At 43.3% G+C, this 16,530-nt stretch overlaps 1 protein-coding gene across 3 annotated transcripts in view; it reads left to right on the top strand.

The window, feature by feature from the left end:
• Positions 1-16,530, top strand: part of CADPS2 (calcium dependent secretion activator 2) — a 351,450-nt gene that overhangs the window by 305,865 nt on the left and 29,055 nt on the right. For all 3 annotated transcript variants that reach the window (XM_081878161.1, XM_081878160.1, XM_081878159.1), the window contains 3 exons: positions 1,087-1,170; positions 1,272-1,304; positions 9,229-9,336. In XM_081878161.1, the coding sequence (XP_081734287.1) occupies positions 1,087-1,170; positions 1,272-1,304; positions 9,229-9,336 (225 nt within the window). The remainder of the gene's footprint in view (positions 1-1,086; positions 1,171-1,271; positions 1,305-9,228; positions 9,337-16,530) is intronic.

The following is a 16,530-nucleotide window of genomic DNA, read 5'->3' as shown; positions in this document are numbered from 1 at the left end:
TTAGGAGCCTGGGTGAGCGTCTCAGATCCTTACAAGGAATAAGGAATATGACACTATTGTGACACTGTTAGAGTGGCCATTAACAGCATGCCAGGGGGAATTTTGTCCTGTCCTCTCACTCACAAAGTGGTGCTCTGATGTTTTAGGAATGAGAGTCATCTGGACGGCAAGCAATTGCTCTTTAAAACCTTTGATAGGTTTGTCATAAGGCCTATTCACCTTATGTTGCAGTAATGTGACAGCTAATACAGCTATAGCATATATCGGTGTGCATAGTTTTATTTTATTTTTAAAGAAATCTCTGGTCTCGTATTAGGTGATAGGGTTCTCATTCTGCTTCGTGCTTCTTGTGATGTGACTTCCAATGTACGAATGATTGAGAATTTGGGTTCTTAGCTTTTTAGCGTGCAGATTCTCATTAGTAGCCAACAGAAGTAGCTTTTCAGCTGCTTGGCTAGTGTTTGAGTAACGCCAAGCAAGAAATGACACAATACACTCATTTCTGGGAAGCTTTCTTGTGATTCATAACAGAGGGCCAAACTTGGCCTCACACATAAGCAGCCTCCCAACCTCCTTGATTTTTAAATGAAAAGTACTGAGGGATGTCACCGTTTTGAACTGGTGGGGATGGGTTAGGCTCTGCTTAACCTTTCCCTCCCCAGCTGTTTTTTTCTGCTTAAAAGCATCTGGGTGAATTCTGACTGGGCACTCCTTTCAAGTGAAATGTTACAATTGCCGCAAAGCCCACAAGCAATAAGAAGCAAGAAGGACACTGAGATGAGAAATAATATCATTGAATCTTTAAATCCCAAGACTTTGTTAATTAAATTGAATGTTCCGGTTACAGTAGCTGTGGTGGGGAAGTAGTAGTCCATCAATTCGTATCCTTCCACAACATAAATTTGTATATTCTAGATTGCTGGATAGACTGAGCACCCTTTTATGTAGCATAGATCTAGCTAAGGAATTGCCAATTGCAGTGTTTGGTTGCATAGTAGCAGCCACAGGAGAAAAATCCTTCCCCTCCTCAGCCTTAGGAGTTTTACAACAGCATTATCAATATTTACACGCTGCCTCTTAATGTAGTTCATTTCAGTGCTGGAAGGTGTGCTGTCTAAATTATCAAGGTATGATGAAGGCACTTTCTTCTCATCAATCCTTTCATTCACTGTAAGTATTCCAGCTCTTGTAACAATTGCTTTCTTAAAGTCCACTCCGAGCTAACAGTGGTTAGTTACAGGTTTTGTTTCTTGCTTTTTATTTCTCTGAAGGTGAAAGCAGCTGCAAAATACGTGGACGTTCCTGTAAGTAGCCTTTCCTCCCCAGTACTAGTTTTGTAAATTTTGTCGCTTTCCACAATGTGTACTTTTTCATGTGTTATCATTATGCTTTCCTTTAGCGGTTCATTATAGCTTTACAACAAAGTATTTAAACAGATACATCTTGCCCCTAGAGGGGGTTTCATTTCCCTTAAGCAGCAGCTAACTCTCAAAGCAAAGTTAAGGAAGGTTACTCTCAGTGTACTTTTTCAGCTGCGGAGGAGTGAGGATTGTAACCTAGGAACTATTTCACGGGGGACGTCTTGTCATTTGGAAGTAGTTCTCCAAGGCTTAGCTCATTTGGGCGGATGCTTTGGAAATTATATCCTTTGTCTGTGAATATCTTTCTTGCACACCTCAGACGCTCCAGCCGTTGTTGCTCAGATTTGTCAGGTTATTCAAGCCTAAACCTAATTTCTTTCAAACACTGGAAAAAAGCAAGACAGAATGCTAGCCTGTTCTAAACCACCTTTCCCTTTCAATTATCAGTCATTTTTCCCCTCTGAGAAAATTCTAAGCTTACCTGCTTTCTTTCAATGCTTAAAGCTGACCTAATGCAAAATCTGGGAGTACACTAGAGCTGGGCGATACCTGGTTTTCAGCTTCGTGATATATCACCAGCTAAACATTGGGATATGCTGATATATCACAATGTCTGAAATAAGGATGGAGCTATGTAGAGGCATTGGCTGGCTTCACGGTTTTTTCCACATTGTAATTTTTGCATAGCACACACACACACATCATGATTCGCAATATATTGCCAGGTCAAAAATTATGAAACCAATATCACGATACGGCTTTTGGATAATATATCGATATATTGCCCAGCCCTGATTACTGTAAGTCCTGCCCTGCAGAAAGACGATCATGTTGCATGTATCCTTTATGTGCATAACATTTTCCTTTGAGTTCCACAAGTGAGGATAAACATCCCAGTATTTGCATACATAACTGGATTTTCAGTGAGGTTGTGGCAAGCCATTAAGTTATCTGACTAACCCAAATGTAGCCAAGCCGTGCTTGCAATTGTTACTTTTATCACTATTGCTGTTGGTTAAGATTCTGACAGATTGTTAAGACGTCAGTAATATCCCCAGCCCTTTCACCTGCAACGGCTTGGCTTTGTTTAGCTGCCTTGTTTTTCTTTCATTATAGGCTCTTGCTCCGCTTAATGAATTATAATGTAGATTTTTTAGGTTGCAAAGAATTATTACACTTTGGATCTTTAAAAAAAAAAGATGATGATGAAGAATGCCCTTTTTTTTTGTTAAGAAGGCATCCTGACAGTTCTGTCTTTCTCCCTCTTCCTGGTACACTGTTAACACTCAGTTGAAAGGTTTGGCCTGCTCTTCTGTATTTGCATCTGTGGCTGGGAGGGGGGGACCCCTGTGGGGAACAGAGGTTTTTACCAGGCACGGGACCCTCCTACCAGTGAATGGAGAGACATGACCTGCACCTGCAGGATTAGGTGAAGCCACAGGAAGATCATTGGCAGAAGCATATAATTAGCAAGGAATTTCTCTCTCTCTCTCTCTCTTTTTAAATCATCTTCATCCTACCAGGTTAACAAGTGATTAACCCCCAGGAAAAGAATCTGCTGTAGTTTACTCGCTTGTTTTAAACTCTTTCCCTTTTCTCTCTTGCCGTGGTATTTGGTTACATGTGTTACAGTGACACGCTAACCCTGTTACCATGCTTCATTTCCTGGGATTCTGCCTTGATGCCTTTGTGTTTCCAGATTGCCTTTGCGCATTGTTGACTGTGGTAAAAAGATGTCTATATTCTACCAAAAAATAACAGGCAGACCAACGTACCTTTTCTCCCTTGAAACCGGACAATTGATCCACCGTGTCTTTTTTAAGCAATTTGTCAGACATTTGCTGAACCAAATTTACTTTCCGCTGTCCCTTCCTCACTGCCATCTAATCCTAAAGAATCACAGAGCAGAGTTTGATGCTTCCCACATCTTCAAACCTTTCACAATACACCAAGTGTCAGTAACAAATTGCTCTATAAAAGAATGACTTTAAGCTGGATTCTCTGTCTCATTACCAGATGTGGCTGGCAGGGATAAGATGGTGTAGGGCTCACCTGGCCTCCCAACTTCAGGATCACTGCCAATTACCAACAGAGGTGAGGCACTGGGGAGGTTGACAGGGTTGCAGGTGCAGTGGGAGAGTCAATTTGCTTCTTAGGCCACTGCTTCCACACTGTGCCAATCTCCCCGTTGCCTTGCCTCTCACAGTAACTGGCAGCGACCCCAGCATTGGAAATCTGTGCTGCCCAGCCCTGCCCTACCAACTAGTACTAGCAGTTATTCAACCTCCAGGTATGAGGCGGTATATACCGTATTTTTCGCTCTATAGGACACACTTTTCCCCTTCCAAAAATTAAGGGGAAATATGTGTGCATCCTATGGAGCGAATGCAGGCTCCTTGGCTTCAGCGATAGCCACACGAAGCCTCCGAAGTGCAGAGGGAGCACTCCCTCTGCGCTCCGGAGGCTACGCGTTGCTTTCGCTGAAGCCTGGAGAGCGAGAGGGGTCAGGGATAGCTGCCTGAAGCCTTTGGAGCTCAGCGGGAACTCGCGCTGCACTCTGAAGGCTTCAGGTTCCTTTTGCTGAAGCCAGGAGAACAAGACTCTCCTGGCTTCAGCAGAGAGGGAGAGCTGTGCAGCGCCCCTTCAGCGAAGCTGGAGGAGAAATGGAAGGGGCTCCGTTTCTCCTGCCACTTCGCTGAAGGGGCGCTGAGCAGAGAGGGGGAGAATTTTTTTTCTTGTTCTCCCCCTCTAAAACAAGGTGCGTCCTATGGTCGGGTGCATCCTATGGAGTGAAAAATATGGTAAATTCAATGAATAATAATCATTCACATAGTCTACCTTGGTGGTATGTGCAAGGTTGTAGGCCCAGCTTGAGCTGACAGAGTTTTGGCAACCTGGTTCAGCTCTTCCTGCTTCTCAGGGGTGGTGCATCCCGTTTTACCGCCTGAGGCAAAACAGGAACATGCCACTATGCTATGCCATCCTTACCTGGGAAGCCAAAGAGTCGGTGACTCTGCAGCACCAGCAGTACTTCTCTAGCGGCAGCGCTGCTTCTGTTGCCTGAGATGGCTGCTTCTACTTCCTCTTGTTTAATATCCCATTGCAAATGGTTCCTACGAAATAACAGTACAGGCTTATAATGCTGGCAGGTGAGTGACAACCTTCCCCTTATCAGCAGCTTCTGTCCAGCTATGTGTTTTCCTTGGGTTGTGGTGCGGTATTTTGGGGCGATGGCTGTTGCTGATGTAGCAGTGCTGTCACCCAACACGATGTTTTATTTATTTCATTTCAACCATTGTGGGTGGTACTGAGCTGACTTTAACTCAGAGTTGACCTGCTGAAAGTTATGAGCGTGACTAAGTTAGATCCATTCATTCCAGTGGGTCTGTTCTGAGTCTAATACTGAATTTCCACTTATTGCTTAACACCACAGCTTTTAAGAATTGTTGATCAGGTTACCAAAAAAAAGGATAAAATAAGTTGAAATTAACTGTAAAATGAAGAAAAGGCTTGCCGAAAATGCCTGCGTGAAATTTAATAAGTCTCCACCAAGCACTTGATGTTCAACAGGAAGTGAGGTCACAAAATGGTCAACGGGAAGTGAGGTCACAACATGTTCAACAGGAAGTGAAGTCACAACATGTTGTTGGTCACAAAATTCCTGGTCTTGCAGAGCAATGTAAGGCATTGCAGCACCACAGAGTGGGCAAAGTATGCCAATAGTGCAGAGGTTTTCAAGGTTTTTGAGTCCACTGCTCCCTTGACCAGCTACATTCTTTCCGCAGAACCCCTGTGGGGCACAGGAGCCCAGTTTTGTCACCCCTTGCCTGCAGAGCTGGCAGCCCCTCACCCCTTTTCAAACACCCTCCTTTGTGGAGTGTTCCCTCAGCCTCCTCTCCTCTCTCTTTGGGAGGCAGAGACGCAGGAGGGCATCAGAGGAAGGAAAGAGGAACAGCGGCACCCCTGACCTTCATTTAAGGCACCCCAGGGTGCCACGGCATACTGGTTGAAAACTAGTGACCTTTGCATTCTGTATTTGCACTCCCTTTGTGAGAACTCCAGTCTGTAAGCGGACAACCCACTAACTTGCAGACAGGCACACTCACAAATCTGTTCTCAGTTTCTCCATTCCATTTTTCCAGTTTTGCTCAATAACTATAAATCCCTTTACGCTGACATGGCTGCAGAAATATATTTTGTCTCCTTAATTCTGAAATAAATAATCCTGTGCCGGTTAACAAAGCAGCTTGTCAGATCTTAGACTTGCAAGTCAAAAGGCTCTGTTTGAGAAGCTCATTTCAAATAGTGCCTTTAAAAAGTTTCCAGTGACTTAGGTAGTGTATCTTAAATATTTGAAAGTGCCGTAGATCTTTTTGTTTAAAATGCACTCCCGAAGTAAATTTTCATAAAAGGGAGTTTTAATGGCTCTTAATTAGCTGTTTAATCCAGCTTCATTAGCTTTATAAAGGAGAACTTAACCACTGTAGTTCTTTGGAGAATCATTCGTGTTTATCGAGGCATGTATAGACAGTGAGTAAAACTATTTAAAAGGAAAATTTATCAGAGATAATTACCCTGTGTACACTGGAGGGGGGGGGAGATAGTGTTTTAAAGAACTGTAATTCTAATTGGTAAATGTCACCAGCTGTTGCAGTTATCATTCTTGTGTATATTCTTCTAATGATTAGAGTCTCATGCTACAAGCTACATGAAAATATATTCACTAGGTGTGAAATTCCCATATGTCACAAATTAGGTAAACATTTCCAAGAAAAAGGGAGAAAGATTGCTAATGGGAATTCCCCCCCCCCCAAAGAATCGACTGCTTTCAGGCTATCTCTTTTTTTATCTCTTTTTTTAAAGAAAAAACAACAACAACTCACTTGAAACCAAATTTGCATGTTTCACTAAAGATATTAAAGAGCAATTTGTTGGGAAGAATTGCTCCTCAACATAATACTAGCTTCCAAACTCTTTTCATTTGTGATGTTGATCACAATTTGGTTTCATTTTTCCTCCTTGTGAAATCCCCTGAAAACATTGCTGTAACATACATAGTGTTGAAATACTACTACACCTTCAGTTTAAGTGAGGGTTGCCACATTTTGAACAATGAAAACCTGGACAGAAAAGTTCTTGAGCTTTTTTTTGGCCAAAGTTCTTGAGCTTCTTAGGCAAATTAAGATTAAAAAAACACTTTTGAGCTATTTTAATGCAAAAACGACACTTATTAGATACGCCACATTCTGTACAAAGCACAAAAAGTGCCATTGTCCTCCTCTCAAGAGAGGTTGTGACATAATTTGGTGGGGTTTTTTCTGATGTGCTGAAATCGGGACCTCAGTAAAAGTGTTGAACACACAATGCTCCTGATTCCTTTAGTCATGGTTAAGAGAGTAAGCTATAAGATCCCCTCACCTCACCTCTCCCTGGCTTCCCCCCAACTGGTGTTAATTATGGTTACATCAAAACATAAAACCATGGCTAAAGCTAACCAGTATTCGCACTAAAGCTTCCCAGCATACCCTGTTAATCAGAGTTAATAGTTAAAATCAATGCTGACTTAAGCATTAACATAGTTAAAAACATAATTGGAAAGAGGAACAACTGCAAAGACACAACAACAACAACAACAACAACAACAACAACAACAACAACATAATATTAAATATAGACAAAACATCAAACATTAAAAAAACTTCCCTATACAGGGCTGCCTTCAGATGTCTTCTAAAAGTCAGATACAGTAGTTGTTTATTTCCTTGACATCTGATGGGAGGGCGTTCCACAGGGCAGGTGCCACTACTGAGAAGGCCCTCTGCCTGGTTCCCTGTAACTTGGTTTCTTCACCGCGAGGGAACCACCAGAAGGCCCTCGGAGCTGGACCTCAGTGTCCGAGCAGAATGATGGAGGTGGAGATGCTCGTTCAAGTATAATGGGCCAAGGCTGTTTATGGCTTTAAAGGTCAGCACCAACACTTTGAATTCTGCTCGGAAACATACTGGGAGCCAATGTAGGTCTTTCTGGACCAGTGTTATGTGATCTTGGCGGCCACTGCCAGTCACCAGTCTAGCTGCCGCATCCTGGATTAGTTGCAGTTTCTGGGTCACCTTCAAAGGTGGCCCCACGTAGAGAGCATTGCGGTAGTCCAAGCGGGAGATAACCAGAGCATGCACCACTCTGGCGAGATAGTCCATGGACAGGTAGGGTCTCAGCCTGCATACTAGATGTAGCTGGTAGACAGCTGCCCTGGACACAGAATTAACCTGCACTTCCATGGACAGCTGTGAGTCCAAAATGACTCCTACTTGGTCCTTCAGGGGCACAGTTACCACATTCAGGACCAGGGAGTCCTCCATACCCATCCACCCCCTGTCCCCCCAAAACAGTATTTCTGTCTTGACAGGATTCAACCTCAATCTGTTAGCAGCCATCCATCCTCCAACCACCTCCAGGCACTCACAGAGGACCTTCACCGCCTTCACTGATCTTTTAACCATTTAAGGTGTGATACACCCACCTTGTCTCATGATTACTGCTTTTCAGAAGGAATTTGAAAACATTCCTGTTTATCCAGGCATTTAATGACTGGACACCATTCTTGGCAACCTTGAGATGATTGAATGAGAGAACATTTTTTAGACCATTTTAACTGTTTTAGAGGTGTTTTAACTGTAACTGTTTTTAGAATACTTCTTTAAAAATAGCTTGCTGTGAATGTGTTTGACGCACTGGACTCTTTCAGAAGGAAGGGTGGAATAATAATAATAATAATAATAATAATAATAATAATAATAATGGCTTTTTCAGCCAGAGCTCACCGGAACTCAGTTCCAGCACCTCTCAGGTGGGCACCATTGCCATTCTAAGAGGCTGCCAGCTTTGCAGGCAAGGGGTGACCTAACTGGGCTCCTGAGCGCGTCAGGGGTGCTGAGGAAAGAATGTCATTGGTCAAGGGAGCCGTGGACTCAAAAAGGTTGAAAACCTCTGCCCTAGGGTCTTCATCCTGCCAACACTTTGAAACTTTTCAGATCAGGCAAGTGAAGAAATAATGAAAGCCTGTTGAATTCGCCTAAAGTTTCTCCTACAAACTATGTTATGTGAATTCCTCAGTCTCAAACTTGGGTTGATTCCAAGACCAACCTGGGGCGGGGCAGGGAAGGAGGGAGAACAGTAAAAAGTACCATGTGTTTTCTTGACTTGTAATGTATCCATCTTTTGTTTTCATATCCATGCTATGCTACTATACATCCAGACTGCAGACCACAACTGTGTATGTATGGATGAGTAAATATAATGGACTTTAATATATATATATTTCATAGTATTGCGCATGAAACGTCTCATGGTATTTATAGAAGCCTTTCCATTCACAATCAAATTATGGCATTTTCCTCTCACTACCGTGCACTGCTATGTTTTTCTTTTTCTTTCCGTATGATTGCCTCTGTGTGTCAGCACCTGCAAAATACACATCTGGAAAGAAAATATATATCAGTGACACTTGAAACATGCATTACTGTATATATTGGGGAGGTGGGGGTGGGGAGGGAAGCTCTTTGAAAACAGACCAGAGTCTGCTTCTGTTAGAAGAACCGGACTCCACGTTCGCCAAATTTAAATTCCAGACCCGCTGTAAATTTCTGTCAAATCTGATACAGATTTTGGATGAGACAAAATGATGTGCATATGTGCATGTTTTTTTTTTTGTTTTTTTTTATTATTATTATTATTATTATTATTATTATTATTTGTATAAATGTGTGTTTACCTGAAGAATAAGATTTATCACACAGTGCAAGTTATACCTCTGTGGTCTTTCCTCCTGCCCCTGCCCCCAATCTTTCTTTCTCTCCCCCTCTCACAGAAACCAGGGATGGATCTAGCAGACACTTACATAACGTTTGTTCGTCAGAACCAAGACATACTTCGCGATAAGGTCAATGAAGAAATGTACATAGAAAAACTGTTTGATGTAAGTATAAGTAGCTGTCTGAATCCTAAGTGGTCTGTCTGAATATTACGAGCTGCTCTTTCGGGCTGCAACTGCAGAGCAAGATGCTTGTTTTTGTTGGTTATTGCCGCATTCACAAACTGGCCTTAACTATTCTATACCCAAGAGGCATACTGGTTGACAAATAAGTTAATATAAAGATACTAGGGCTATGCTGTCATTGTAACTTCACCCTATCTTTTTTTTTAAAAAAAGAGCTGCCATAGAGGGTCTTGGGAACTCTGAAATACTGCTTTTCCTGATGGTGATGGTGATGATGGGATGTTATGTTTTGGTGAATCCTCTGCACTCTGATCTTAAATAGATGAAATTATCACAGTGGTTCACATAACTGGTTGCTATATCCTATGCTGGTCCAAGCAGAGCAAATTCATTCTGCTTTTCTCTCTATCAAATGTCAATAGTCCCCTTCTAATAGTACGTGGCCAGATATCCTGTATGTGGGGCTTTAGATGAAATATCTTTTATATGGTATATACGGGAATTATTCTCAGTTTGGTCGTCATCTCCTCCCAATCTCTCCTAAACCGTGTGCTTTGCACAAGCTCCATTGTGTATGTTTATTCAGAGCTTCTTTGCCCCCCCCCCCAATCTTCAGCTGACAAACTGCCTCCTGATTGGCCTGCAAATAAAATTAAGGCGGTCCCTGCCCTCAGGCTCAAAATCTAAAAACCACAACACATAAGGAAATGGGATGAGGATGCGGGAAACTAACTCGTGGGCTAGTTCTTAGTTCTTGCAATGGCTGGCTGGAATGGCAACATTTCGTGAAGAAGACGAAGAAGAGAAAGAAGTTGCTGCTGACTCAGCAGAGCCAACAGATTCTTCCTGTGCTTGCCTATCTCCCTTTGCTGTAGTCTGAGAGTTTGGCCGCAACTAGATAACAGTTGAGGGATGCGGGTGGCGCTGTGGGTTAAACCACAGAGCCTAGGGCTTGCCGATCAGAAAGTCGGCGGTTCGAACCCCTACAACAGGGTGAGCTCCCGTTGCTCGGTCCCTGCTCCTGCCAACCTAGCAGTTCGAAAGCACGCAAAGTGCAAGTAGAAAAACAGGTACCGCTCCTGTGGGAAGGTAAACGGCATTTCCGTGCGCTGCTCTGGTTTGCCAGAAGTGGCTTAGTCATGCTGGCCACATGACCCAGAAGCTGTACTCCGGCTCCCTCGGCCAATAAAGCGAGATGAGCACCGCAACCCCAGAGTTGGCCACGACTGGACCTAATGGTCAGGGGTCCCTTTACCTTTACCTAGATAACAGTTGAGAGAGGACCCTCACTCACACTTCAGACTTCCACTTCGCATTTCCATTGATGGGCGTCCCTCCTGGATGTCACGAGTGCTCACACAAAGATAAAACTCCCAAGCATGAGTCCACCTTTCACTCTCAACGTTCTCTGCCTTGTTCTCCATCCCTTCCTGCTCTGTCTTTGCATTGTTGTCCTCCTAATGCAAAGTGGCCACAGACACACACTTTCATTGTAGAGCTCTGTAAACTGCCCTGTGATTTTCGGATGAAAGCCAGTATGCAAATTTTTAAAAAGCATAAATAAATGAGCAGGCTTTTGGACGATCTAAGCATATACACTTGCACTGGTCTGTATGGACCATTCTTCTGAGTGATCTATTTCCTCGGAGTGTTGCAAACTTCAGCCCCTCGACTCTCCCCACGGAGAGCTGTGATCCCGATTTTTAAAAACTATATTTTTTATTAAGGTTTTTTTGAGGGTTACAAAACAGATAAACAGGGAAAGGTATCATCTGTCACCTCCACTTTGAAGTGATGGAGTCTTTTTCACAGTTCATTTACATTTAGTGAGAGACACTTTGGTCATAGACATCTTTCAGCTGAGGGAAAAGAGGAGGGAAAGATGTTATTTTGCTCTGTTGCCTAGTGTTAGCATCGGGGTTTGTGTCAGCATCATGCGGGTAGGTCCTTTGTTTTTATATATATTTATATTGATATTGCAAGAGATTGGGGGTCCAGAGCTTGGTTGGTTGCGTTCAGCTGATTGCAGTATTACTTGTTTGCAGGGGGGGAGCTAGGTTGTTGGGTCTGGTTAGCTAGATTGATTTGTGTGCTCTTGGGGGGGGGGGATAGGTTGTCTCGTAGTGCTGTGTATGTGAGAAAGAGGAACCATATTGGGATGAAGGCTTGTCTGTGTGCTAGTCTACGTTTGTTGGTTAACTTTTCTATAGGTGTCAGGCTTCAGGGAATCAGCTTCCTCCCCCGTGGCAGTAAATAAAAAGATCAAACGAAAGGAATGTCTTACCAGTTAGATTCTTTAATAATCACAGTGAGAGATAAAAGAACACGTCTACCTAGAAATGGCGGTGCTCCCAATTAAGGCTCACTCCCCCACTTCGTCCCTATTAATCTACATCACTCCTACATCTTGTAATCTGATGTTGTACCTTCTGTGCTTTCTGTTATAACACATTCTGAGCTCTTCATGTCTTTGGAGAAGGGGGGGGGGGTGAATGCTGTCCAGACACTGTGAATCTGTTAACTCTCTCTCTCTTCTAGTGTTTCTTCTGCTAGCTGTTCCCTATCCAGTATTCTCCAGCTTCTGCCTTCTGAACTATGCCCCTCTGCAAACCACTGTTCCAAATCTATACTGTCTTCCTGCTCCTGATAGATTCAGGGGGAGGGAGTGGCTCCCACCATTCTTCCTCAGTGCAGTCCTCCTCAGCATGGTCCCTGACAATAGGGCGGTTTCCCATACATTTTGGTACCAGTGGTCTATGTTCACTCCATGAAATCTCCAGAATAACAAAACAGGCAATAGAAGCAACTCCAGAACTAGCCCTATTAAATATATTCCAGGACCGCAACATACATACACAACAAGGAACTCATAAGTCACTTGCTCTCAGCAGCTAGAAATATCACGATCCCATTCTATGTGTATTTAGAGCACTGAGCACATCAGTCCCCTCAGACTGCTGGAGAAGTCTACCTTCCTTCTGCAGTTCACTACGGTCAGTTCCTGCCCCGGGTCTGAATTCGCCTTACCATTTGCCACAGCGGTGCATCTTTATTTATGTTCCATCTCCACGGCATTTTAGAAAGCTTTTCTGGCAGTTTCGTTTAATTATGCAAGTTGCCGCAAATGTTTTCACAACAGCGATTCACAGCCTTTGCGGTGACACTTCGCTCGCGGTAGTTTGCGGAAGGTCTCGCTTCGCAAGACTCTCTGACGTGGGTAAGTCATGTCGCCGTTTGTCGTCTGTTAGCTTGACTGCTCGGAAGGAGCTTGACTTTAGCACTCAGTCCCTTTCCTTACAGACACTTCTGAACGGTTCTAAAATTATTTTTGAAAAAGTATCATCTGTTTTAATAAGCTAAGTGTTAGTATGTGTGAAAGAACGGTTTATTTATTTATTTGCGAAAGCTACAATGCCTTGCAGAGGTAGAAAGGGAGGGGGGGAACAACTCCATCCCTCCAGCTGGCATTTTTACAAAGTACCAGAGACATATTAGCAACTTCTGCATCAGTTTGGTGTTGCAGCGGGATCTGCAAGCATATGGTTCATTTCTTAGACTTTCTGCTTGTTTGCACTGTGATTTCTCTCTCTCCAAATGTTTAAAACTTAGATAGGAACCTTGATAGAGATTTCAGTGGGCGTTGGGCCAGATCCATAGCACTCGCTCCTGCAATGTACTGAGCACACAGTCCTGATTCTGTGCTAAAATGTATTTAAAAAAAAAAAAAAAAACAGGCATTCAACATGGCATCCAGTAGTTGGGAAAGTTAAGCTGCTGTTGTTTTTCTGTACAGTACACATCTAATAATTCACTGGATCATCCCCAATGCTTCAACAAAGATTTTGGGCTCTGTCATCACAGAGCTCAATCAAGTCCGCAGACTAGGAAGACTTGGATTTTTTCCAACTTTTAACCATTCTCCTTCAGTTGATGAGGGGGAGGATGCATCCAAAAACTATCAGAGAGATTTGGATAAATTCTTTTAGGTAGTTTGCAAGGGCGGACGTGGATGGGGTTTATGATTGCCCTTTCATTCTACAAATCGTCTCTCTGGTGGTCTTTGCTCTTCTTCAGCTTTCCTAGGGTGTCCAAGCTTCCAGAAAACCCCATGATGCCCTCAGCTGGACTTTCCTAGAATCACAGGGAGCTGGGGAAGCTGTCTACCATGCTGCTCATGGTTGTTGGTTTTTTTTTGAGTGAATTCTCTTTCCTTGCCAAAGAAATCGGTGCATAAAGTTTTGTGGGGGGTTTTAAGGCAAAAGGAAAGGTTTTCCTTAAAGAAAATCAGCAAGGACACTGATCTCGGCTCCCTCTCCAACTTCCCATGCTTAAATAGAAGCCCATGAGAAGGCACCAGGAGTTAGCTCCTCTCATGGAGTCTTTTCAGATGAGGAAATGTATGTAGGCAAGAAAGGGAAAGAAAATCATCATTATCGTCCACCTTGCGACTACAAGGTAAAGTCAGCCCCGCAACACTGAAATCAGAAAGACATTCCAAAGCACCGCGTAAATGAGTCTGTAAAAACAGGCACATCTTTTTCAGGAGACAGGAGATGAACTGAGGGACACAATCTGCTTATTTCTTTCTTTTCCATGCCTATTTTTTATTTTGAATGTTAGCCTCTCATAACGTCATTTCTGCATAATCATGCACTTGCTCAAATCAGTAAGCAAGACCTCGTGAAAAGTTTTTTGAAGAAATGGTTTGACTGGATAAGCTGAATACAAGAGAAACAGAAAGCACTGCGCTTCGATATAATAATATTGGTTGTTGGGCTTCCTCAGAGTTTGTTATACCGTAACTTTTCTGGAATCAACAGCTGTGACTTTTATTTGTATTGGCAACCAAGGAGTATTGCTGCTATGACCAGAAAAAAGTGGCAAGTATGCCAGTTGAGTTAACATTGAAGTGAATGGGTTTGTTCCAAAATAAGTGCAAGTTCAGTTCCTGTTGTTTTTTTCCTACAGATAGCCTCTATACCTAGTAACAGGCTTCTATGAAGTATATATGTTAGGTAATAAAGTAGCACTTAATACTATCTAAGTCACTGGCCTACAAGGTTGCCATATGTCTGGAATTTACAGAAACATATCCAGAATATTGCACCCGCAAGCAGCGTCCAGGTGGAAATCAGCTATATGTATAGGAAAATCTGGACGTATGGCAGCCCATGTCGGCAGTGTCGTTTTTGCTGATATTCCTCAGAAATAGCTCAAAAACGTCCAATTTATTTTCTGTCCGGATTTTTACTTTTTGAAATATGGCAACCCTACTGGCCTAGGCTGCCCATAATGATAAACCATTGTTTAGTACTTAATGGGAAAGAATCTTTACCTCTTTCCCTACACCCTCCTCTGGTGAACAGAGAGCTTTTGCTTCGATATTTGTTTTATTTTGTTCAATCAAGCCAGGATCAAACCGTTCAGGGCCCGCCAAGGCTCATGTCTTGCAGCACTAAACCATGGTCTAGCGTTACATGTCAAACAGACCATTGACTAAATTGACTTACATGCCAAAGTTATTAGGACAAGTCCCTAATGTGGGGCCTGCTTGTGGCACGGGTTGCCCGCTCCTGAAGCAGTCTAGCTTGCATGAATGAGTCACTGCAATCATATAGAACTTCTGCCTTAAGTCAGACAAACACATGGCTTTCCAGTAGATGGAGTTTACCTGTTCAGCAGTGAGATGCCATGGTGGAAGCTAGGAAAGGATTGGGGAGGGAATAGGAAAACATAGATCAGGTAATGGTCTTTGTGCTGGACCCACAGCATCTGGTGGAGATTCTTACCTGGGACTTGCAAGCTGCTAGCATCATCCTGTATGGGTCTGGATCTCTGAATGTGCCCAGCAAAGACCATGCCTATTAACTGCGCTTACTGAGCACCAAGAGGACTCACAGGAAGAAGGAGCATGCTGTTCTCTTCCCCCCTCCTCCTCTCCCTTAACTAACCCTCTCACCTGGTGGTCACAAGATTTTGGCCATTCAATAACCATGGCCCAATGGGAAAACTTATGGAAGATCAATAGGAAATTCACAAATTGTTATACGATTAGAGAGAACTTTCAAAAAATGCAACACTGATCCTCTGCACAGGGAAGAGCTGGTTTGTAGCCCAACTCCTATGAGCCCATGGTGATGAAAAAACAGGTTTTAGGCTTTTCTTTATTGGGGCCAGGCATTAAAGGGCAACTCATCTTTACCTGGGCATTTAAATGGGGTGGGAAGGAGGAGAACCACGCTCTGTCCCCCCCCTGGCTACAAGCTAGATTATGCTGGACTTCCCTCCCAAAGGAGCTGAGGCAAGTGCCATCCTTGATGGGCTTTAGGTGGGCAGTGAAAGCATATTTATTCCATGCGGCTTCTAATCTATGGCTGTTTTAACTGTGTCCTTTTGGTCTTGTATCCAATGTGGTGCTAAGTCAGCGTCCCATCAGCACAATAATTCCTGCTTGCACAACAGGACTTCACCCCTCCCCCACAAACCCTCCAAAAATCTGCTCTGGGTGGTTGGGAGAAACCCCAGGACAGATGCTGGAGTCCTGTGTCAGGGAGAAGGGGGTAGGAATCCCATAGCACCAGCAGGAATCCTTATGCTTTTTTAGCACTGCACTGGATGCAAGCCTCCGGTTTTAAGTTTTTAGTTTTAACTATAACTTTGGTTACTTGGTTGTGTTTTGGCTTGGGGCTTTACGTGATCTACTTCAGCAGCCCACGTTAGGGGTGAAAAGTGGCCTAAAAAGTAAACATCTGAGTTGCCGTATATCGCCTGGTTCCAAAACCGTACTCTCTAAAATCCATGGAACTGGGCTAAGAAATTGCTATGGATCTGTTGCATCGCACCGGAGAATTCAGTCCCCTGTGCTTTTTAAAAGGGCTTTTGTTGGAGCTATTGGCAAACCGACGCCTCCAATTGTGAAAGCCGTGTCGATGTGCTTCAGCTGTCTCTACAACACACACTGTGACAGCAGTTTTTATCTTGCCACTTTCTCCTCCACAATAACGGCAGTAAGAGCTCTCTCACAAAGCTCACCCTAGTTGGTTAAACACAGATTCACATTCCTGTGTGAAATTTTAACAATGTGCCACCATCTCTACCTGTTCCAGCGGAGTTTTAATTGGCATTAGGCTTAGTAAATGAGATGCTAAAGTAACCGACTTAAAAAATAAAATT

Source organism: Podarcis erhardii, assembly GCF_964252035.2.
Source record: "Podarcis erhardii genome assembly, chromosome: 10".
Lineage (NCBI taxonomy): Eukaryota > Metazoa > Chordata > Lepidosauria > Squamata > Lacertidae > Podarcis > Podarcis erhardii.
Note: the sequence above shows the minus strand (reverse complement) of the source record. Positions and strands in the feature narration are given on the sequence as shown.